Raw genomic sequence first — 25,320 nt, forward strand, 5'->3', positions numbered from 1 at the left:
CCTTTTATAATTCCAACATGCCCTCTGCTTTGTGTAATATGATAACATTTCAGAGCACACCTAGTTGAAATATATACCAAGTATAAAATATTACAGATTCACACTTAATTTAAAATCTAAATAGGTAAGCCATATTTACAAAAGTAATCTGTGGAATGTAACATCATTTTGGGGATTTCCATGCCAACAGTTTGCTCTGTGGGTAAATAGGAATCACAGACTTCAATGTAAACACAAAACTATAAAACTCCTAGAAACACAGGAGAAAACCTAGATGACCTTGGGCGTGGTGATGCCTTTTTAGATGCAACATCAAAGACAAGACCCATGAAAGAAATCGTTGATAAGCTAGACTTCATTAAACTTAAAAATTTCTGCTCTGTAAAAGACAATGTCAAGAGAATGAGAAGACAAGCCACAGATAAGAAAATATTTTCAAAAGATGTATCTGATAAAGAACTGTTATGCAGGATGTACAAAGAACTCTCAAAACTTCACAATAAGAAAACAAATATCCCAATCAAAAAATGGGCCAAAGAGCTTAACGTGTATCTCACCAAAGAAGATATACACACAGCAAATAAGCATATGAAGAGATGCTCCACGTCACATGTCGTCCGGAAAAATGCAAATTAAAACAGCAATGAGGTATCACTACCCACTTACTGGTACGGCCAAAATCTAAACCACCGACAACACCAAATGCTTGGCAAGATTGTGGAACAACAGGAAAATTCATACATTTCTGGTTGAAATGCAAAATGCTACATCCACATTGGAAGACATTTTGGAGATTTCTTACAGCTTTGTGCTGATCTCAGTCTACCGTCGGTAGCAATGCCAGCAGCTAAAAATACCTGGAGACACTCACCTGGATCCCGGGTGAGCTTCCCATGGACACCTCTTCTTTCCAAACAGTGTAACAACTGGACTGACCCTTGTGATTCTTATTGCTGCAAGATTCCCTTCAGTAATAATCATTAGGATACACTGGGGAAAAAAAAAAAGAATGTATTACTCACAGGCCCTGGAGCGTACAAGGCATACCAGGGGGCACACAACGAGGTCACAGGTAGAGAGAAAGAGACAGGGAGAGTGTGGGCATGGGCCTGGGTTCTGCTTTTATTAGTGTCGTGGGTGGAGGGGTCTAGGGTTTTGATGACTCACTATTTATTGGTAAATTTAAAACATAAAGGTGAGAATTTGAAGCTCAGGAAGAGAGAAAAGGTTTGGGGTGGGGGGGAGCAGCACAAATGGCCAGTTATTTAAATCAACCCGGATCTCTAGAAAAAGGAAACCTCATGGTAGGAATGTGGGGCACATCCTGGCTCTTCATCTAGTCTTGTGGCTGGCAGTGTGATTATTTGAGATAACCTCTTTGAAGTAGATGTCTTGGCAATCAAAGCTTAAGTTAGGAACTTAACTAAGTTACGTTACAGAAAGAAAAGCCAACTCTCAGGGCTTACACTACACTTACAAAACTAAACATAATCTTCCGTACAACTATATGACACTCTGAAAGAGACAAAACTGGAGAAAGTGAAAAAGGCTAGCAGTTCCTGGAACAGGAGTGGACAGTGGGGAGAGAGAAACAGGCAGAGGCACAGAGGATTTTTAGAACAGTGAAAATACTCTATTTGATATAATAACGGATATATGTCATTATATATTTGTCCAAATGTAAGTGAGCCGGACCCCCTGGGGCCTTCCTGGATAGAGCCCTCCCCACCGTGTCCTCTGCTGCAGCTCCTCTCTGAAGTACCTAGACAACAGTATCTGAGGCACACTTCCGGAGTTCTTTTACAGATGCTAAAACCATCACCAAATGGAAGAAGTTAACTACTTGATGACCATGAGCACAGAGCCCCCCAGACCTACTGGAGCCTAAGGATTAATGCTAACCCCTGTGACATCGCCCTGTTACCTCACCATCAATCAATCAGAGAACTGTGCACAAGCTGAGCACATACCCTGAGACTCCCCTCCCCCGCCTTGCCTTTAAAAATGCCTCCTGAAACCCATGGGGAATTCTGGTGTTTTGAGCATTAGCTGCCCTGAATTCCTTGCCTTGTGCCTTGCAACAAACCCTGCACTTTCCTTCACAACCTGGTGTCAACAGATTGGCTTTACTTGAGTGGGCAAGTGGACCTAAGTTTGGTCGGTAACACAAACCTGCAGAATATATAATATCAAGAGTGAACACTAAAGTAAACTATGGAATTTGGGTGATCATGATGTGTCAATATAGGTTCATCCTTCTTAGTGAAAATATGTACCATTCTGGTGAGTGATGTTGGTAATACGGAAGGCTATGCATGTGTAGGGGCAGGAGGTGTATGGGAAATCTCTGTACCTCCCTCTTAATTTTGTTGTAAACCTAAAACTGCTCTAAAAAATAGTTCTATATATATATTTTTTAAAAAGCTCTGCAACTTACCCCACAAATTCACATTCTTCAATATATTCATAAAATGTCAGTAGCTGAGTCAGCAAAAAAATTAAATTAGCAAATAATTCACTTTGCATACAAACACTAAACAAAAAAGGGCTCCAGTAATAAGTTTTTAAATTTTTATCCACATTTAAGGATAATGATCAACTCTTAGGTCTTTAGCTACAACATTAACACTCATATCATTGAATCTAAAATCTCTTCTTCCCTGGCAAGGACACATAGCCTGTGAAAAGCCAAAGGTTTACCATAGCCCTCCAAATTTCCTTTTTCCCTCTATAAAGTATTCTCCTTCCTTTGTTGTGTGGGAACTTGCATGTGGCTCCCCATGGTAGCAGATCCCAAACTGCTGATCCAGAATAAACCCATCTTTGCTGGAGAAATACCTGAGTCTGTTTTAGTTCAACATTTATTAAGCCCACTTAGCTTCTCAGCCTTATGACTGAAATCAGATGTAGCCTATTAGGGTTAATTTTAATCTGTATTCTGTTAACCTATCATGTTACCGTTTTTTCATTGATTTTTGTCATGCAAAATTTGATAATCCTGCTCTTCTATGTCTACCTTCATGTCACTGATACAAATGTTGGGATAAATAAAGAATCCAAGAAGTCACTACCAGAGGCCAATCTCCAGGATGACAGAAATTCAATAATCAATATTTTCAGTAATTGTACCATGACAGAAATTTGGCTACCTTGGTCTCATAAAGGCAGCATTCCTTGCAGAAATATTGGCGACATGGTTACCCATATCTTTCAGAGAGTCAAGTTTAGAATGCCCATAATCTTAATAATGGCTAAAGTGGCAGGTAAAAGAATTGCATCCCAAAATTTCTGAACATATGGGCCATTTTAAATTTTATTTCTGCTGGAAGTATTGAAGCCACATTGCTTCCACAATATCCCAAATGATGAAATACTCCAAAAGCACATCTACTCTCAGTACAAACACTGGTAATTTCACCCTTGGCTAAAGTACAAGCCCCTATAAGAGTGTATAGTTTAGCCTGTTGGGCTGAAGTAGCCATAGATAAAGATGCTGCCTCAACCATATCAAGAGGAGTTGCAATGTCATACCTAGCACAATATTTGCCATTGTCACCTTTTAATAAAGTACCATCAGCAAACCATGAGAAGTCAGCCTTACTCAAAGGAATTTCCTGCAGATCATGATGAGGAGTCAGGAGGTGGTCCATCGGCATTAAGGGACACTGCCAGTGATGGAGGGGGAAATAGTAGCAGGGTTAAGGTTACTGCACCATAAAAGAGTTAAGTGAGGAGCAGCCAACAACAGAATTTTAATGGAGGTGAGGTAGTTGACTGAGAAATGTTGAGTGTAATGAGATTTCAGGAGAGGTTCTACTGCATGAAGTACAAAAATGATTATAGAGGATCTCACAGTGATTTTTCTTGGTGATCTTAACCAAAAGGGCAATGGTAGCAATGTCTCTAAGGCAAGGGGGTATCTGCATGCTACAGGGTCCAGTTGCTGGCTATGAGCTCCTATGGGTCAATGATAGTCCCTATGCTTTTGGGTGAGTACCCCAAGGGTATTCCCTCCTTTTCATATACGAAAAGGAAAAAGGAATCTGATAATTGGGGTGCCCTAGGGCAGGTAGGTTCATGTAATTCTCCTTTAAGGCCTGGAAGGCTAAGCTGTTTGGTTCCTCCCCAAAAATTGGGTCAGGGTTATTATTTTTCACTAAAGCATACAGAGGATTGGCCACAAGGAAAAATTTGGAATCCAATTTTGACAATATCCAACTATCCCAAGAAAACCTCACAGTTGGTATTTCATTTTGGGTTGGGGAATCTTAGGACACCACGAAGTCTACTTGAATCTAGGTGTAACCATTATTCAAGACACCCTAAATATCAAACCTGGGTTTGGGCAAATTGCAATTTTTCTTTGGAAATCTTATGTCCCTTTGGGGCTAAAAGCTTTAGCAAGTGGATGCTGTCTTCTTGTGAAAAGGCTTGAGATGGAGAGCGAAGAAGCAAATCATCCACATATTGCAACAAAGAAGAAACTCTAAGAAACTTTACGTCATCCAGATAAGCCTTTGGGATTTGAGAGAAATAACAAGGACTCTCTATATAACCCTGAGGTATTCATGTACAGGTGAACTGTTTTTCTTCCCAAGTAAAGGTAAAATGTAATGGCTAGCTTCATTAACTGAAATATTAAAGAATGCTCTGCATAAATCAATTTCAGTAAAAATTTACTTCAGGGGGGAGGGTATAGCTCAGTGGTAGAGTGTCTGCCTAGAATGCATGAGGTCCTGGGTTCAATTCCCAATACCTCCATTAAAAAAAAAAAAAACTTAATTACCTCCCCCCAAAATAAAAATTTTAAAAATATAAAAAGAATTAAAACAAACAAACAAACAAAAAAGAATTTACTTCAGGTGGGAATACTAAGGTAACACCTTGGTCCTAGAGAATCCAGGCGAAGGCTTTTCCAGCCACTTTCCAAAGAACAGCCCCTATTCCAAAGGATGGCTGAAGTGGCAAAGTTTCAGTGAAGCAGTTCCTGTTCCTGAAGGAATGGGCTGATACCTTCTCAGCCAGCCTTGGTTGAGACAGTTTGATCTCAAAATCAGATCCAAGTGCGAAATACATACAGATGTTTACATACAGAATAGGCCTTAGTGAGAAGGCAAAACCTTAAAATAGATCCTAAATAAAGCCTAAAGAGCTTTAAATGCAAAGAAGGCTTGAGTTCAGATCCAGGATAAAGGCGGACCTTCAAATTTCAGGGTTGGCGAGAACAGCAGCAAGCTCAGTAGGCTTAATGGTGGGTATCACACCTGTTTAATCACAAGACCCAGAGCCTTGGGGTTCTTCTCTGGTCCCCATAGGGACCACCAAAATGTTGACCTAAAAAAGACACACTGCCAGGTAGTTCTCTAGCAACTACTGGTTTATGTGGGATCAGCAGGGAATTGCATTTCAGGGTCAGGCAAGCCATGTGCAAGTCCCTGCACGACAAGGGGTGCAGAAAACTTTTACAGAGAGAAAAAGGAAGTGGGGAGGGCTACAGTAAACAAAGTGTCCGTGGCTTTTCATTGGCTTGGTCCTTGCCGGGAAAGAAGGGGAGTCTTTCTTCTTGTTGGGCTTTGCTATAGTCACAGGGCACAAGAGCTCCCTGTTCTTCTCTCCTGACTCTACTTAACTGAGGTTTCTGTTTGGTTCCTTTTTTTGTCTGTCTGTCTGTCTTTCTTTCTTTCTTTCTCTCTTTTTTAACATGAAGATGATTAAATTATATAGTCACAATGTGAGTTTGTGTTTCTAAATTCAAAAATCAGTTGCCCGTACAGACACCGTATCTGTAGCTTTAAAGAGCTGGCTTGATGATATTCCTATACATGTCTACTCAGATTGTATTGTAAATTGCCATGGAATGTGTTCCTGGGTGAGGCTCCCCTGAATTAGCCCTACACCAGCCAGGAGCATTCCTAAGAGAGTAAAAGACTTTCATTATAGGGGCTCTAGAAAGAAACAATTTTATTACAAAGATCTTTGTTTTCACTGATGATTCCTGGACAATGTGCCAGAGAAGCTAGTTCAAAATATAATAACACTTGAGTCAAGTCCATCCATAAGGAGAAATATGAGAATGAGAAACTTCACCCTAAAACATATTATTGCTGCCATCCTGTTCATATCTAATGCTGCCCAGAAACAGAAATGTTTCCCACCATCCAAATACTGTCCTCACATTAATTAGCTGGAAGGAAAGTTTATCATCTTGGTCTGTATTAAAATCCATAAACACTGTGGAAGCCATCAAGTTCTTTGACTACAAAAATATTGAAGGGAATCAGCATTTAAAACTGTGGACAATTCACCTTACATTGTTTGCTGGCAAAACTTCAAGCCATTACTTTAGTTGCTTGAAAGAGCCTCTCTCCTACCATCTCATTTCTCTCTACCCCCACCTTCAACCTGCTCTCACTTATTATCTTTGTGTGCTCCTTTGTTAAAATTCTTTGGGTTTCATTTCCCTTAACCTTTAAACATAGACCTTACTGGACTAAAGAATTGAGGTCAGGAAATAAAAGGTCATATACCAAATTCTAACAATTATAATAATTTCCCTAATATACAGTGGAAAAAACTGACTCCATGGTAACTAATTTTGGGGTTTAATTACCACAAATATAAGTGATTGATACGCCAATAAAGCTACTAAAATTGGGCCTCATTAGTAGAGCCCTATGGATTTCACTGTATTGTATAAATATCAGACCAAATACTAGAAGGTAATGAAACATTCTAAGGAAGGTAATCTCAGTGTAAGGAATCTGCAATCACGGCAGACAGAAATAGCAAAGAGAAAGAAGGGTGTTCAGTCTTAGGAATAAAATATGTGAGGAAAAGTGGAGAACTACTTACATGAACTTACAGGATTACTAATTAAAGTAAGAAATATATTCCTCTTTGGAACATAGAATCAAAGATATCCTATGGATATATATTTTGTTTAATAAAAAGAGCTTTCTGACAGTTTGGCTTACGTAGCAATGAACTCCTTTAAAATGCTATGAGCGTGTGATAATTAGGCTTTCAATAATGCTAAGGTAGCCTACATTGGAATAACTCTCCCACAGATAACTATGGAAGAAATATGTAAACAACTATTTGAAGACACTAGAGAGCAGTAAAAATCAAACAGAAACTGTAGGGATTTGACCAGTTTAAAGAAATGAATGATAATCACTGAGTGAGATCCACGTTTACAGCCTTGCCCCTGTGGGCATTCCCCAGTCCTCAGGGGCAGGGCAGGTAGAATTCAAGCAAAATACGCTCTCACATTCACTCGCGATGTCAGTGAAGAGATTTCAGGCTGCCAGGTTCGCTGTACATTGAGGGTAATCTCAGAAAGTAGGGTGAAGAACATTAATACCTACCTACAAACAGCCCTCAAATCCCTGACTGACGGGAACTATGCACGTGCTAGGGAGGCTCCAATGACGCCAGCAGAAAGTAGCAGGTGAAAGGACTGAACAGAGATTTCAGTTGCTGTGCACTGCAAGGAAATAGAGGTTGGAATTTGAGTACTGCCAAGGACATACAGCTTTGGTAAAATCTTCATGCATGTGATAGACTGGCCTTAACAAAGTATCAACCAAAGTTTCCAGAGGTTAAAGATAATCAGCCTTCAACTGCTTGCCAGAAAATAATGAATCTTCTTTCAGAGGAAGACAGAATTTAGAATCTCTACAATGTATTATCCACAATATCTCCAAAGCATAATGTTTCACAAGACATGTTTCACTCTTGAATTACTGGGGATCATTCATGTGACCATTGTGTATGTTTGCATTCATAAACTCAATGTCTGAATCACCTTCATTAATTTAAAACAAAGCTGATATTGTACAGAAACCACAATAAAGGTGTTAAAAAATTAAAAATAAAGTTTGGTGGAATTCAACACACAAAAAAGGTAATAAATAGTATATTTAGCTGTAGTTTGGGCGCCACTTTGTTTTATGCTTTCAGTACATTATTTCGGTATTTGGGTAATGTCCTGTGTAATTACTACTGAGAAATACAATATGAATTTTTAAAATTTGTTTCACATGCATACTAGCAAATAGCATACGTACAAAGGAAAATAGAAAGTTCCAGAACTCCACTCCCATAAGCCTTCTGATTTATCCAAACTTCCATAGTGGGGCACTGCCAAATACTCTTCCAATCTTAATGTAATTTACCTCTGTCCAGTTCTTAGTCTTTAAAAGGTAGGTACATCTAGATTCTCCCAGTTCCTGTCAGTGGATTGTGCTCCTCCCCATGGACCACAGACCTGAACCACATTAGTCTGAAAACACCATTAGTGTCTAATAACGGAACCTACCAAATGGCATTTTCTCCTAATGTCAGAAAACACTGGTAACATTGTTCCCGCGCCCCTCTTTCCTGGCGTGCTCCCTCCATCCCCCCAACATCAAATTGGCTCCTCCAATCCTGTGGAAAAGAAAACCGCCTGGGCCCCGCGCCCGAGTGTTTCCAGCCAGCACCGCCTCGCCAAGGCCAGCTCTCCGAGCCAAGGGCCTGGGGGAGGGACAGATGCAAATTATCAGGGCTCTTACGAGAGAGGTTTCTTCGTTTCCTTTCCTCTCCTGAAATCTCCCCAAAGCCCTGCCTCACAGGCTCTAGAACGTGCCTCTCTGATTAGAAGCAACCGCTGGCTTGCTCTCTTTCTTCACCTCACCTGAGAGCTGTGACAACTTGCTTTTCCTCATCTCCGGTCCTCGGAGTTCTTCACCTGGGAGCCGGCTCCAGAGGCGGCCCGCGCCTCCCCCTCAGCTCGACCCGCGGCCTGGAGCTCGGCGCGCGGGGGCGGGGCGAGGCGGGGGCCGGCGTCCCCGGGAGGGTCCGAGCCCTCGGGACCACGCCCCCGACCCCGCGCGCCCCTCCCCCTCGGGCTCTATTTTGTTTTTAATTTCAAAATCCTCCTCTTCCTTTCCTTTCCTCACCCTCCCCTTCCCTTTCCTCTCTCTTCCCCTTTCGGCTTCTCCGCGGATAAAATCAGACCCCAGGCCTGGCGTCGTGGGTGCCGAGCTGACGGCAGGCTGGGCGGTGAGTGGGGCCGGGCGGGGAGGGGTCCCGAGGAGATACCTCGGCCGGCGGGCGAGGGGCGCGCGGCGTCCTGGGCTGGCAGACCCCAGCCCGCCTCGCTCCCCGCGCTGCATCCTCAGGTGGTTGCCGAAGTCCCCGGGCGCCCAGTGCACGTCTACCCGGGGACGAGGCGGGCCCGGCAGCGAGCGGCCTCCGGGGCTGGGTCGAAGTCGGGGCCTCGTGGATCTGGAGTCGGCGGCTGAGGCCCCGGGACCCAGGCCGTGTTGGTGAGACGGTTCCGCCGGCGCAGAAGCGCGCTCCGCAGCACTGGCTGCGCTGCGCCTCTTTCCCGCGTCTCCTGCACGCGGAAGGCGCGTCTCCCGGGGTCGCCCGCCACCCGCGCGTTTCTGCCCCGCAGGCCGGGTCTCTGGCGGGCGCTCCCTCCGCGCTGCTCTCAGGGACCCGGGCCAGGCCGACTCAGGGCCAGGTAAAAGGGTTTGATATCACTGTACGAGTCTGGCGAGCGGAGGGGCGGGGGTAACTGGAGAGAGCCCGTCTCTCACTTGAACCTTCAGCAATCACACCTGGGTGTGATTTATTTCGGGGTGCAGTTGCTTTGTTTTTATAAAATAAAACGTTTATATTTCAAGACAGAATTTTCTTTCATTTAATTTTTGGTCTTCCCTTACGGTCTACAGTTTAGTTGAGTTCTAAATGTTATGTTGCACATATAAAATGTAGCCACCCAGACTAGTACGGATGAAGATATGATGCACTAAGGCTGGTTTCCCACCTACTTAAAGGGGTATGGCTTCAATATTTTAAATTGGGTGTTAACTACTTGAGGAGTAGAAAGATAACCTACATCTATCTCGCTATCACGGGCATCATTTCCGTACTCTGACACTGTTGAGTGGTATAGGCCAGAGGCATCAGACAGGAGAACACGTTAACATTCTGATTAGGAAAGAAAACAGCATTTTCACAATTTTGCTCATGGAGTGATTGTGTAACTTGAATACTTAACAGAAAACAACTGAAAATCTCACAGAAGCAGTAAGAAAATTTAGTGAAGTGTCAAATTGCGTCTAACCGTAATTTACAGATATTCATAGATGTTATTTATATAAATACGACTAGAAAATAGAAAATAAACCATTCGATTTAGCATGAAATAATACAAAATTGAAAAACCTATTTTTAAAAAAGACATAAAACATTAGGGACCTATTGAAAATGTATTAAATGTGTGTATGGGAATGTATAGGTAAAAGTATAATAAAACACGTAACATTTTTCTAGACGAAAATTTCTCTGAAAGAACATATAAATTAAATAGTTCTATCCGAATTTGTTTTTAAAGCAACTGTTTAGCTCAAGTGGAAAAACACGCTTGCCAGGAAGCTTTCAATTCAAAGAAAAATGTACATATATATGGAGATTTTACTATATAATGAAAGATATTATGAAACTATAGTGATTAAAAGGCCGTATTATAGGGAATAGGGTACTACCAGAATTGAGGAAACTGAAGAGACATTTAAGAATAAAAGGAAAGCAGACATTTGGTAAGCATACATTTTAAATCAGAGAATGGGGAAGAAATAACATTAAATTGATCTTGTTTGGACAATCAGGTATTCATTTGAAAAACCTAATAGTAAAACTTGAACTTTCCCTCACTATTAACATACAAGTGAAATCTAGATGGTTTACTAAGTTAAATCTTAATATATGAAACCTGAAAGTAAAAGAACACTTGAATGAACATTTGTGAGCATGGCATGTGGGAAAGCACTTTTGAGACTGATAAAAAAAAAACCTAGACCCCATTTAGATAGGGACATGATTCTCAATATTTGCATGAAAACAAAACCAAACATACAAATGGAAATTGTTAACAGAAAAAGAGCTAACTATACTAATATGCCTAGAACTCTCATTAAGAACTTCTACAATCAACAATCCAATTTGAGAAAAAAGTCAATTCAAAGTAAGAAAAATGCAAAGTATAAGTAATATGAAGATTGTCAGCCACACAAATTATCAAAAAAATGCAATTAAAGTAAGATTGTTTTGCCTGTTTTACTGATATTGAAAGTCTGTTAATACTCAGTATTGTTGGTAATTGATGAGAGAAATAATACTCTTAACAATCTCTTAGTGGGTATGTATTAGTAAAACATTTTATAGTGATAACTATTAAAATTTTCAAATATTCATTCACTAATTGGAGCATAGAATTCATCACGCTCCTTAGTGTGTAAAGATAGTCACAATAAGATTGTAATATAGAAAACTTGGCACAGTTCTATAACCATTGATTGGAATTTGATTACATAATTGTGCATCCAAAGGTGGAATAATAATAGTCTAAAACATATTTCATTATTATATTTGTTACAGACATCAGGGATCTTTGATGTTACACTACAATGTGCTGAAGGCTCAAATGATGGTTAGCATTTTTCAGCACTAAATTATTTTTTAATTAAGGTATGTTCCTTTTTTTAGACATAATGATATTGCACACTTGGTAGACTGCAGTATAATGTAAACATAACTCTTACACTCAGAAGCCAAAAAATTTGTGTGAGTTGCTTTGTTGTGATATTGGCTTTACTTTGATGGTCTGGAACTGAAACTGCAATGTCTCTGAGGTGTGGTATATTATTAGGTATGTTCATATTCCATTACATGGTTCTGTAATGTATGCATGTTTATAAGTAACAAGTGATGATGTCATAAGAGGAAAAAGTAAAATAATAAACAGTAAAGCTGCTGAGAGTGTAATTAGTAACATACAGAAGAATCACTTTATGAATAATAGAAGAAATACATGTTCTTTCACATAGCTTTTCATATTGTTCGCTCCATTTGCTTTCTCTTTCAGGTTCTTTCTTTGAAAATCCCTTTCTTTAGTATTGATTGCTGTTACCTTTCCTATAGGCACACAGTTGAAAAGTTTTGCCTGAGGGTTTTCACAACCTGTTAACTTTTTTATAAACAGAAAATAACAGTAATTTTCACACTCTATGTATTTCAGCAACATTGTACTAAAACCTCTTGCATCCTTCAGGATGGTGGAAATGCTATCTTTTAAAAAGGAAAATATCTGAAATTGGATTATAAAAAATAAAGAATGCATGGCAAAAAATGTAGTAGAAATTAATGACAGATTTTGAGAAAATATTCTTAACAGAAAATAAAATTTTAATACCATTCTTATAAGCAACAGGAAAAGAAAATTTCTTTAAAAACTAGCAAAGAGAAAAATGGGCACATGCCAGACAGGCATTTCACAGGAGATGAAAATAACTTTTAAGCATATAATAAAAACTGGTCAAGATGCGGACAATAAAACTGAAATGTTTTCACCTTTCAGATTGGCAGTGACAAAAATTTTGATTAAACATTGTGTGAGAAATGTAACACCTTTTTGTCTTATGGGTGAATTGATTCAGATTCTTAGTGTATACTTTGACTGTATACATTAAAATAAAATTGCTCAAAACTAGGATCCAGCAATTCAACTTTTAAGAATTTAATACACATGTATACAAAGAAGTAATATATAAGCTTATTTCAGCATTGTTTGTAATAGCATACATTTGGGGAACAGTTTAAATTTTCATCAAGCAGCCAGTTGAATTGGTGCAGCCATTAAAAAGAATAAGGTTATATTTATACAATGGAATACTACTCAGCCATAAAAACCGACAACATAATGCCATTTGCAGCAACATGGATGCTCCTGGAGAATGTCATTCTAAGTGAAGTAAGCCAGAAAGAGAAAGAAAAATACCATATGAGATGGCTCATATGTGGAATCTAAAAAACAAAAACAAACAAACAAACAAAAACAAAGCGTAAATAAAGGACAGAAATAGACTCACAGACAGAGAATACAGACTATTGTTACCAGGGGGGCGGAGGGTGGGAAGGGATAGACTGGGATTTCAAAATTGTAGAATAAAAAAAAAAAAAAAAAGAATAAGGTTATGGGAACTGAAATGTAATCAACATCAGGACAATTTTAATAAAGAACAAGGTATAGAATGGTATATAGAAGGCTGCCATTTGTGTTAAAAGGCATAAATATATTTTGTGTCTGCTTAGAAAACTTCTTGGAAGACAAAAACTAGTGTCTGGTTGCCTTTGAGATGGGAGAGGGGGATCTGTGTAGAAGGGGTCCTTTTGTGATACAAATCTATGTACTTTTCCAGATAACACATATTTAAAATGACTTTTTATACATGTAAAGCTTCTTATCAAAATGGTTTAATTGTAGGTCACACGACATCCTGTTTTGTTACAGATTTTAATACTGGAAGACTAGTCAGAAAATGACACAATAAAGCATTATCTGGTAATCTTCCAGAAACCATGATCGGCATGGTAATGTTTTTTTAATTGCATTATATAAAGATCATGATATTATTCTTCTGGTATTTTTTGTACTCCAAGTAACAAAAACATGCCCCCTCTGAAAGCTAAAATAGACCTGATATTCTCTATGTTTAATAAAAGTTATCAACTGTGACTATCAGTTTGCTCCCATTTAATCTCATTCTTTTATTTTAAAATAAAGCCAAATAACCAACTTTCAAGATTCTTCACGTGCTAAAAAGGGGAATATCCTACCATAGACATTTTGTTCGGCAAGAATAATGGTGTGACTAAACTAAGAAAAATGTTTGTATAAATTGTAAAAACATAATATAGATTAACTAGAATTTTCCAATATTTTAATTTTTCATAATGAAAATTAATCAGTTTCTTTCAAGTTTCTTGTAGGATTGATTTCATGCAAACGTAATGGAATCTATAAGATATTATATTCAAAGGAAACAAAAATATACCCCGTGATGTGGAGGAATAATTTAAGCTTTATAGGAGAAATTTCCTTAAAGGATGTAGCAGAGGATTTTACAGAGTGAAAAGCTTCATTTAAACAATATTTTTTGGATGCCTACCATGTGCAGCCACTGCTGTATGTACTGAGAGTACAAGAATAATATATTTTTTTAAGTTAAACATCTTTCTTTAGGAAGTTTACCTTCTAGTTGGGGGGGATTCCACCAAATTTAATCCTCTTTAAGGCTCTCATTTCAAACCTGTTTACTGCACCAGCTGCTGATTTCCTCTCTCCCGACTCTCTGTCTCCCTCCCAGGAGCCTCCCTCCACACTGCTCTGCTGACTTTTCTCCACTCTCTGCACTACGTGGCACCACCTCTAGGCCAGAAAGGGGTTTTCTTTTTGCCCCAGTGGCTTATTTGGCCATAATAGGCAGAGACCCCAGTCCTCTCTTTCATAAACATGATCTGCTTTGGGGCCAGCTTCCCAGAGAGAAAGGTTGGGGAAGTCCATGAAAAGCTTCCTCCTGAGCTCTGTTTATATCATGAGAAATCTAGCTGCAGGTATTTTTGTGAAATGCATTCCTCACCTACCTCATTACATTTACTAAAATACATAAACTGACTTAGTTTAAACCTTACAGCTAATGTTTCTGTTATCCATGTTAATGTCACATGTGAATTAGTCTAAAATCCACAAAACTTTTGCTGAGCCAAAACCGATTAATGTAAATGTCTCACCATTACTGTAAAAACATTTCAAACAGACCTACCCAATTATTCAGCAAATTCATATTCAAAGAGTAACATATCTGAACTAGTTGTTTCTGTTTTTTTGATTTTACCAAGTCTACGTCAGAATTGCTGTGCCTTACAGAGACAAGAAAAAGTAGCTCATTAAACTGTATATACAGTGGACCCTTGCACAACACAGGTTTGACCTGTGAGGGTCCCCTTATATGTGGATTTTCTTCACTAGATAGGAACTGTAGGACTGCATGATCCTCAGTCAGCTGAACCCTTGGATGCGGAGCTGAGGATAAGAGGACTGACTGTAAAGTTATACGTGGATTTTAGGCTGCTGGGGGTGAGCATCTTGATTCCTGCATTGTTCAAGGTCAACTGTGTTTTTCTATCTTACAGCTCTCCCCTACTTCAAAGGTAAACATTGAAGAGTTCTGGTGTGGCCAAAAGGATAAAAGGAAAGCCCAGGCAAGGTAGCAACGTGAAATAGCCTTGGGGAGCTGGATCGCCCTGGTAAATGCTGCCAGAGTTTCTCACTAACTGCATGCAGCCTTGGAGGCGAGCCTTTTAATAACTTGTCTGTGCCTCAGTTTCCACCTCTATTATAGTGTCTTTTACAAAGCTTCTTATGAAATTAATATTTGTAAACTGCCTAGGAAGATGTTTAGAAAGTGTCTTTGTTGAATACAATTGAAAGATAGGAGATCATCAATCCTGGGAGCTCTGATTTGATACATTAGCCACAAAAATAATAATCAGTTCTTGGACATCCAGCTTTTTTCATCCATCAGTATAAAGCTAAGAAATGTAAAAAGAAAAGGAAGCAAAAGAACACAATTGTGTAGTAAACTTACTGCAGAAATCTAGTTAGACCCTTAATGTGCAAGATTTGTGTGGGATCAGAGGCCATATTTCTGGATACCACTGTCAAATCTGATCTGAGCTAGTTTGTTCTTCAGCAGTGATTTCAAATAGGTGACCCTTGAACAACCTGACTATTTTAATATTCAATCCAGAATCCACAGGCAAGCTAAATAGAAACATAATGCATCTGTTGCTTGTAAACCTGCAATTTTAGGGTCTATTTCCCTAGGCAGCCATTAAATTTCCATTTGTCTTGATCTTGGTTCCTGTGAAGAAATGAATAAAAGTATCATATATTTTAACTAGCAGTAGGTATTTAAAGTGTCATCCTAAATTAGAAATAAATCCCTGGAAAGAATCAGGGTTATCTTGAAACAAAAGGACAGCTTTATTGTTCAAAACATTTGCAGACTGGGGATACACAGCCTTTGGGTGTAACAAAGTATGTTTTGGGGGGCGAAGTACTTTTAAAAGCAAAAACCTCAGAAGCCACCATTGGGAGACTTGTATGGGAATTGGATGACCCTTGCAGCCTGACCACAAATTTTTGTGATTAACTGGTGTCAGAGCTTCTCCTTAGGAACATTCTAGGAAAGACAGCAAAATCAGAAGTTCTTATAGTTGTCCCTGGTTTTTCTAAGAACTGAGCCCCAAGTCTGTCATGGCTGTATGGGTCCATTTTATTTGGGGTCCCTCTTAGCCACACCCAGTCCGTTTTCTATGTTCTTTCTTCAAACAATTTATCTGATTTTTTACTTTTCCTGAGGGGATTTTATTTTATTTTTACATTTAAACCTCCAATTTTAGGGTCTGTTTCCCTAGGCAGCCATTACATTTCCATTTGCCTTTATCTTCATGTGAAGATATGAATAAAAGTTTTATATGTTTTAATTAGCAAAAGGTATTTAAAGGGTCACTTATAAAAAGAATGAACAGTTCTTTCAAATGTAAGTCCTGAGTATCTACTATTTTGTAACATTTTTGCATTAGTAATTCTCAGAAATCTGTTACATCACCATATCAGCTAACTTCTTTTTCAGAAAATACATGATTATTTTTAATATTTAAGGAATTAAGAATTATATTTGGTGGCATGGTAATACAAGAATACCAATTCCTTGGTATGTGGCAAAATTTAAAGAAAGATAATATTTGATATTGAGATGGTCACAGTCAGATATGATTTAGATTTAAACTGAAAAGCCTTGCTAGAAAAAAAATAACTTGACAAAATGTTCCCTAAACTATAAAACCATTCACTTGTAGAACATGAATCCTTTGTAAATTATTTTCTCATAAGTGAATGGCTAGAAGTATATGCAAATATTTATGTAAATGAAAATTTTATAGCACAGATCATAATATCAAAAAGCTGTAAACAACAAAAATGGAATAGTTCAAATAAGTTAAGGTATAGTCTTTGGTACCTTACATTTAAATATATTTATTTATTGTATGTATTTATTTAGTTTCACAGTATTTCTGTAATAAGAGACAAAGAGATGATGTCTTTAATGTAATTTTAATTGTCTACTCTTTCTAAAGCCTGTTACTAGATAAATCAATTCATCTTAATAATATAACATAATAAATGTCACTATCCTAAATTAGAAGCAAATCCTGTAGACACTTAAGCTGTGCTTACCTCTTTCATTTAGCTACAAGTAGGAAAAAGCCCTCAGCAATGTCTCTGTTTTCTCCTAGCTTTTTCCAATTTGAAACTCAGTACAAACAATGCTCATAAAATCACATCTGCTAGGACCATACTTGCTGATGGTAGGAGATGGAAATTTTTGGTATCAGCTTGGAACCCAGCATTAAGTCTTGCACACTGATGCTCAGTAATACATGTTAAATGGCTAAATGGCAGACAGCTTTTTTTTTTTTAATATACTACGTTTGAATACGGACGTTTATTCTTGGTCTCCTCACCAGTTCGTTTATTTTACCTAGTGAAATTGTAGTAGTAATGTATATTTGTCGAGGATTTGCTATGTACCGGATGCTGTGTTAAGTGCTATCCAGGGGAAACCGTTTTAGTCTTCACAGTAGTTCTGTGAGGTGGATTCAGCTATCATTGTGCCCATGACACACAAGATAACTGAAGAACAGAATGGTCACTCAAGGTAGCTGTAGGATGCCATTTAAGATATCAGGGCTGCCTTACACAACTAGTAGAGGTAGACCTGGGAGCTACCTGTCTGCACCACTGTCCATACTGTCTGAAATGTGCTGGCATACACCACTTACCATCTACCCAGTCTTCTGCCCTCCACCAAGTGTCCTACCCTGTGTACAAAGGATATCACTTCCTAACAGTTACATATTAAACCCAAATGGGGAACTGTGGTAGATGGACTAGGACTTTGCGAGGACTAGCTGTATTTCCTGCTGCTGCTAAGAAGCTGAAGGAATTGTGCAGACAGGGACCTACTGCTTTCTTTTCTCTCTGCTTAGAGCTGAAGGCAGTGGAGACAGGCAGAGCCCAAGGTTTTAGATTTCATAGGCAGGTTTCCAAGCCCTGTGCCTAGAGAATTGCAAAATTCTCACGTGCCCAGAGGCTCTCTTACCAAGACCAAGACAGATTCCAGTAAATGCTCAGCTGCAAAGAGCTTTGTCATCTTCAGTTTTGCGTTTGAAGTTTCAAATATCCATGGCGTGGCTCTAGAACTTGTGGTTTTATTGGACTTTGCTAGTGTGTCACTGTTTACAGAGGTGAAATTGAAGAGTGAGCATATAACACAGCTGCAGAGTTTGCTGCAGCCAGAGGTATCCAGCTAAATGCTCTCTAGCTTTTACCACCAGTTAAATGGCATTTCTAGGATGCCGTTTAAGATATCAGAGCTGCCTCACAGATCAGCCAACCACAGCTTCGCCTGCCTCATCCTGTGTCGCCTGTGTCTCCTTTCCCTCTTTACTCTTCCATTGGCTTAGATTTCCCTGTATGCAGCCTAAGCCTTGAAAATGCCAAGGCCTCTGCACTTGAGTTCTCTGGGCCGTGTAATGCCAACTTATTATGGAGACGCAGCTCAGTTTTCTGTCTGATTTCTGTTTGCTAAAAAGCCAGAAGTCAGTCTCTCCGTAATGTATGGCACTTGCTGGCCTCGCTGAGTGAGCGGGAAATCTGCGACAATCCACTGCGTGTTAAGGGAGGGTTACATGCACAACATGTACCAACTGGAAATTATCATTGTACCAAGTGGAAATTACCCCGCCTTATATAACATTTTTGATAAACTATATTGTAAAATTTTAAAGAAAAGGATGAGAATTTAGGGTGGTTAAAAAAAAAAAAAAAGAAACTAGTGGCTCAAAGGAGGGAGGAGATAAATGCTTTGAGCACCTGCAGCTTATGAAGCAATGCTTAGGTGTATTTTTGTTAAAATTCATTGATACTAGTTTCTAAAACATTTCTATAGATTTAAAATTTTTTCAGAATTGTTTTATTTTTTCAAGGTGTTTTTCAGTAACTTGAATCACATTGGAATTTTAATTTTTGCCTGGCATGGTTGAGAAATGTTGTTTTTCTTTATACTCCGTCAGCCTCAAACATGCCTGATGAAAAGCATCACCTGGGACTGTGTTCAAAGTACAGATTTCCAGACCTGGACCCCAGAGATGCTGCTTCACTTTTGGGGTCCAGAGTGGTGTATTTTTCCTTCAGGTTTCTTTTTGGTAATAAAAATATTCAAATATTTTTCAATATTCAAAAATATTCAAATATTCAGCAATCATTAACATTTGCCACCATTGCACTATGCTATATACCATGTGCCACCATAGGTAGTTGGATGGATGGATGGCTGAATAGACAGATGGACAGATAGATGGATAATTTTCCCCTTTTTACTAAGGCACTCAATATTCTGTTCTGATTAGTTTCCATTACAGTTCCTTGACAGTGTGCAATCCCCAGGTTTAGTATAGAAAGGAACAGGAGATGTTTAGTTAGAAAGTTACACTCAACACAGAACTGTCAGATGGTTCTTTTTATTGGGAAACAATGTCATACATATAAATGTGCATATTTAAACATACACGCTGCTCTTTAAAAGCTAGTAACAACCCATTGCCTCTGTTGCCACTGCCCTGTTAGAACATTAGCAGGAACTTCAAGCCCCTTGAAGGCCAGCACTAAAAACTCTTGCCCCAAGTCACTTCTCCATATATGACAATTTTCCTGAATTTTGTGTTATTAATTCCCTGACTTTTCTCCTATACATTTATCAGAAAAGAAAATGTTTTGTTTCATTTTCCTGCTTTTGAACATTCTTAAGGGATTCAAATGTATTCTCCTATGAATTGCTTTTATTTTTTTGTTGTTGTAGTTTTGAGATTTATCTTGGTTGATATGAGTAGCTGTAGTTTTTTCTTTTCACTACAGTATACTATTGTGTTATATGAATGTATCAGAATTTATTTATCCAGTGTACCATTGATGGGCGTGGGAAGTGTTTTCAGTTTCTTTTAATATGAACAGGTTGTCAAAAACATTCTCATCTATAACCTGTGTGTACAAGTGTGGGAGTCCTAGGAATGTTCAGAATTTAAGGTTCTGGAAAGGTGTGGGCATTTTCCTAAACACCAGAGTATCATCATTAAAGGAATAGGATCAAATCCTGGAATTCTTTTGGTTGGCCTGCAGTTGGGTCTGGATTTGGGGTATGCCTCAGGAAACTGTTTTTACTTTTAAGACTCATAGGACACTGTACAATTAACTCCAGCTCCAAAGAGGTTAGTGAAAGTGGCCCAAGACTGGTGGAATTCTGAACCAGGTGTGGTGAGAGCTGGGAATCCTCACGCTGGCTTATGCCATGGTGGCATTCACCGGATCAATTCAGTATCCGTGTTGACCACTCACTCCTATGGTGTTCTAGTGCTTCTTCAGTAAATCTATTCTGTACCTGTGACTTTCTTTCTTTTTAATTTGTACTTTTTATTACAGTATAGGTGATTTACAGTGTTAATTTCAGGTGTACAGTAAAGCAATTCAGTTGTCCATATACACATATGTATATATATTTACTTCCTACTCAAACAGCACAAATGACCACATTCTGTACTCTGACAACCAGGATGACTCATTGGAAAAACGGACTTTGGATTTAGAAGTTCTTGAGTTTAGCAGCGTTGGCTATTTACATATCAGAGAGATCTTATAATTGGAGATAACATGAAAAGTGCTTGGCCATTTCCTGACATTTCATAAGCATTCAGTATATTATAGCATTTGTTAATGTTTTCTCCTTGTTGTTTGTCATTACCCAGAACTCAGAAACCTGAAATACTGAAATTCCTTTCTCTAATAATAATCTTTTTTCCCCTTGATTGGATTAATGAAATTTCTCCCTGGATCCTGCCCCCTTGTTTCAAATATCACCTGAACTTCTAGTTTACTTCTCTGAGTTATTCTCAGGATGTTCACATATACAAAAATTTTCCCCTTTACAGAGGCACTAAGAATTGAACACAGGACCTCTTGCATGCCAGGCACCCACTTTACCACTGAGCTATACCCCATCCCACCCCCACATATTTTTATTTAAATGTTTAACATGTTTTCTTTCAGCTTCTTAAACACAGCAGATCCCAATTTGAACATCTGATTCCTGCCCTCCCCAGTCTCAACACTCCAGTCCCCAACATTTTCCCCACCATCTTCCTCTTAAGTTCGGTTGGTGGCATCACCATCAATTTAGACACCCTGGCTTTAAAAAGCGAGGCTCATCCTTGATGCTTGTCCTTGCTTAGTCCATCAGCAGCTCTTGTAGGTTCTGCTTCCAAATCTTGTTGTGCATTTGACCCTCTCCCCTGTTACCTCCCAGGTCTAAGCCAGCATCAGCTCTCACCTGGATTACTGCCTCCATCCCTCCCTCACTGCTTCTACTCCTGCCCTATCAAGATAAAGTTTAAGTCAGATCTGATCACTGATTAGAGACCTCCCCACTGCAATTCCAACAGATTCCAAACATTGTGCCATGAGTTTCAGGCAGACCTCTGTCTCCACCTCTTACCTTGGTTCTCTTCTTCCCTTGTGTCCCAGTCACACCTGACATCTTTCCCTCCCTTGAATATTCCAAGCTCTTTGCCATTTCAGGACTTTGCAATTACTTTCTTGTCTTTCTGAAACTGTCTTCATACTTGTTTTTAGTATAATGCCTCCTTTCATAGCTCAGATAGCTGAAAGGTCACCTCCTGAATGAGGCTTTCCTAGCCCCTGGAACTCCCCAACGTGTTTTTCTTAGATCTTTTACTCTGTTTTCTTCCTAACTCTTCTATCTAAGTTTCCTAACTCTTCTATCTAAGTTTAATCTTAAGTATTCGCTGACATGTTTCACTCCACTGGAATATAATCTCCAGCAGTGTCCATCTGGTTTACTGCTTTATTTTCAACACCTGTAGTAGTGCCTAGTCATAATAGGTGCTCTGTAAATATTTGTTGAATTAAAAGAAAGAATGAAAGAAAGATAACTAGAGGCTGAAAGAATCACAAGACTTGTTACGTGTATCACTAAACAATGATAGTAACTATATATATATATTTTTAAGGTATAAAAATGTTTTGTTTTTCAGGATTCATTGGAATTCTTCAAAATGTCAGGTAAGTCTCTGAATAAATTTTAATCTGCTTTATTTTCAAATGTGAATTGTGTGATTCTCTTCCTTTAAAAATTGGAGATTATTTCATTTTGAAGTTACTTGTTTAATATTTGGAGAATATATATAAAATATATTAATTTCTTTATACATGTGAACACTCCTATTTATCTTTGACAGAAAGGGATTAAAAGGAATTTATATTGGCATATAGGTACTGAAAAACCTCTAACGTATGTGGGGGGAAATTAGGTAAAGGAAAAATACAAGTAAGAAAATAAGTCTGCAAAGAGAGGTGGTAGTGATAAAAATGATGACAGCTTGCCTTCATAGAAGAAGGCTCAAAAGTAGGCCCTGCTTTTTCAAGCAACGTAGGAGTTGATATAAGGAGAGAAACACCCCATCAATGGGATTTGTGTTTCTTATGAGAGAAAAGTCAACTGGTTAAAAAACTCAGGACTGTTCCTTATAGTGAATCCAGGGAGAAATTTCTCTAATTTCAACAAGAGGCCAAGCTGTCATGAAAGCGACTTCAGTACCTCCCCTGCAGCAATTCGTGACCTCAGTTACCATCAGGCAGAATACGGTAAAAGTATGAGTCACTGGAAATGTGGACTAAACCACCTCTAATTGAGTTGTGTGGTTCTTAAACCAGTAACTATCCATCATGGTATGTTTTGAATTTATTAAGTATTTATCGTGTTATGTTTTGATTTTATTTAAACACAGCCGTTTTCCAAAAAGGATTCTGGGAGAAAACCGTATTCACTCTGTATATGACTGTACACTCTCTAGTATATAGCAGGTAAAAAGAATTTTTGCTACTGTGCAAGGAATTTGTGTAGGTGGGGATCAGCATCAGGTGCGCTGAGCCACTAGCATGAAAGCTTTTTGCTTTGCTCACAGCACAATGTAATTGTCTACTTTTATTTTTAAATCCATATTCAGGCTAAAAATCCATCAAATATATTAACAGGTTGATGTCTCATGTACATAATAACTTGCTTCTAATATGAAATAAGAGTGTATTTATTTCATATTGGTTATAGTCATTGATTTGTACCAACAAGAAAAAAATGACTATGTTCTGTAATCATATATTATCATTCCCATTGTAAATCGTGACCCCTCTCTCTCCCCCAAAATATAGTTCCCACAGCACCTGAGCAACCTGCAGATGAAGTGGAGAATCAAATAAAACCACCTGATCCAAGGCCCGGTACCCCTCCTGAGTACAGTTCCCATTTTATACCGGGTAGGTTAAGTATTCAGAAAGAATCTCTCCCCTCTCCAGAAAACCATACTAATACTTAAGGTTGCTTTTTTAATTAATTACTTAAGTGATTCAATAAATAAATATTGAATGCCTTCAGGGTGCCAGGTAGTTTACTAGATGTTAATTAGAGTTATATTCTCGTCTCCATAGGATTTACACTGGGGAAAGAAGTTGTACAAGATTGATGGCATTCTCTTTGCCTGACTATGAAAAGAATGTTGCAGAAGCACAGAAGGCAGTAACTGACTCTCCCAGGGATTTGAGGGAAGCCCTAACTAAGGAGTCAAGTTTTGCTGGCCCAGTGAGGAATTTCTCAAAGAAAAGGGGGAAGGGGCCATACCTGGCAGAAAGAACAATATGTCCCAAAGCACAAGGTCATGAAGGTCTAGTATAAGTCATGCATGGGACAAGTGGCAGGAAAAGTACAGAAAACTGGAGGTAAATAGCTTTGAATTCTGATCAAGGACCTGGTAATATTCTCTAGTTCTGCAAATATTTTTATAAGTCTGAATACATGCCACACTGTACTCAGGGACTCAGGAAAACGGATATTCATGGGTATTTGGGCAGTATGTCACACTTTTTAAATTGAGAATACACTCACTTTTGACTAAGGAAATAGTTTTATCAGGATTGTATTCAAATACATTTTAATGACTTAGAAAATTATAAAGTATAGTAATATTTCTTTAACTATTAAGTGTGTATGTAGAGGTAGAAACCAGTAAGTTAGGCTGTTAAAAGGGGGAAAGAAACCCCACTATCCACAGGATGATGGCAAGGATATGGTTTTGGCTCCAGTCATATGACCCATGGAGCACAGGTAGCCTTTGCCTCTGCATTGTTTTCTGAGAAAAGCAGGGCTTCCTTTTCCCCTTTCCCTCACCTGTATGCATGTTGTGTGGATCTGATCCAGTGTAACCCCTCATTATGGCTTAACTCCTGCTAAAATCAAGGTTTTGACAATCCTATTTTATAATCTTGCTATATCTGACCATTTCTCTGTGTTTTACTTCATTGACTACCAACATGATCTACATACCGTACCTTATATTCACCAGTCACTCTATATCCAAGAATCTGGGTTCCACTAGAGCAGACTCTCCACCATTTTGAAGAAGTAAACATTCATTATATAATCATGTTCTGCTCATTTGTGAAAGTGTCTGTCCATTCCTTTTTGTATCAAAAAATTAGCAGGTTACAGCCATCAAATTAAATGGCTAGGTACGTTGAAAAATAATATGATGCAGAGCATACAGCTAATGAATTTTCAGTTGTGAAATACAGTAACAAAAATTCACTGTGCTCGCCATCTAGTGGCTGAACTATGTACTTCATACTGATGCAAATTCTCTCCCCTTAATTCACATTAAGGAACTTGAAATAACTGTACTTGAAATATTTAGCTTTAATGAATTCCTTTAAATTCAATTATATAATTTCCATTTGCATTATACTGCCAGCTGTTTGTCCCCACTGAACATAATTTTGCCCCAAACATGTTTAAAAGAATAGTTAATACAAACATTTGTTACATGTAGTCAATTTAAAAGAGAAAATGACTTACTGTTTTAAAATAAAAAAGGATAATAATATTCCATATAACTAAGAAAACACAAATCCCTAAAGCAGTATTTCTCACGCTTGTATTGGTAAGACAATACTCCATAATAAAGTTATTTATTTAAATAGATGTGGGATACTATAGTTACACAAAGTTAAACATGTTTTGTTTTGCTGTGTTTGCCTGCAGAACAATCAAAGCCCTTAATGGCAATTTTAAACCTTAAAAGGGAATATAAAAGATACCATTTCCCACAAATAATTAGATTTGTTTTTCTTCACTTCTCTTAACATCTCTGAATAATACATTATTTTAACAAAAGTCATTTGATTACATATATTTGTATTTAATTTTTCCTAGAAATATAATCTCTATACTGAATAGCCCTATA

General features: G+C 38.4%; 1 protein-coding gene and 1 non-coding gene across 3 annotated transcripts in view; both read left to right on the top strand.

The window, feature by feature from the left end:
* Positions 1-4,688: 4,688 nt before the first annotated feature.
* On the top strand, positions 4,689-4,761 carry TRNAS-AGA (transfer RNA serine (anticodon AGA)). The gene has a single exon. It is a non-coding gene; the product is annotated as a tRNA-Ser (tRNA).
* Positions 4,762-8,891: 4,130 nt separating this feature from the next.
* Positions 8,892-25,320, top strand: part of PLSCR4 (phospholipid scramblase 4) — a 30,648-nt gene continuing 14,219 nt past the window's right edge. The window contains exons 1-4 of one of the 2 annotated variants that reach the window (XM_074369931.1): positions 8,892-9,045; positions 15,025-15,138; positions 22,063-22,090; positions 23,237-23,341. In XM_074369931.1, the coding sequence (XP_074226032.1) occupies positions 22,084-22,090; positions 23,237-23,341 (112 nt within the window). In that variant the 5' untranslated portion in view covers positions 8,892-9,045; positions 15,025-15,138; positions 22,063-22,083. The remainder of the gene's footprint in view (positions 9,046-15,024; positions 15,139-22,062; positions 22,091-23,236; positions 23,342-25,320) is intronic. The other variant, XM_074369940.1, reaches the window with a different exon arrangement.

Source organism: Camelus bactrianus, chromosome 1 (assembly GCF_048773025.1).
Source record: "Camelus bactrianus isolate YW-2024 breed Bactrian camel chromosome 1, ASM4877302v1, whole genome shotgun sequence".
Classification (NCBI taxonomy): Eukaryota; Metazoa; Chordata; class Mammalia; order Artiodactyla; family Camelidae; genus Camelus; species Camelus bactrianus.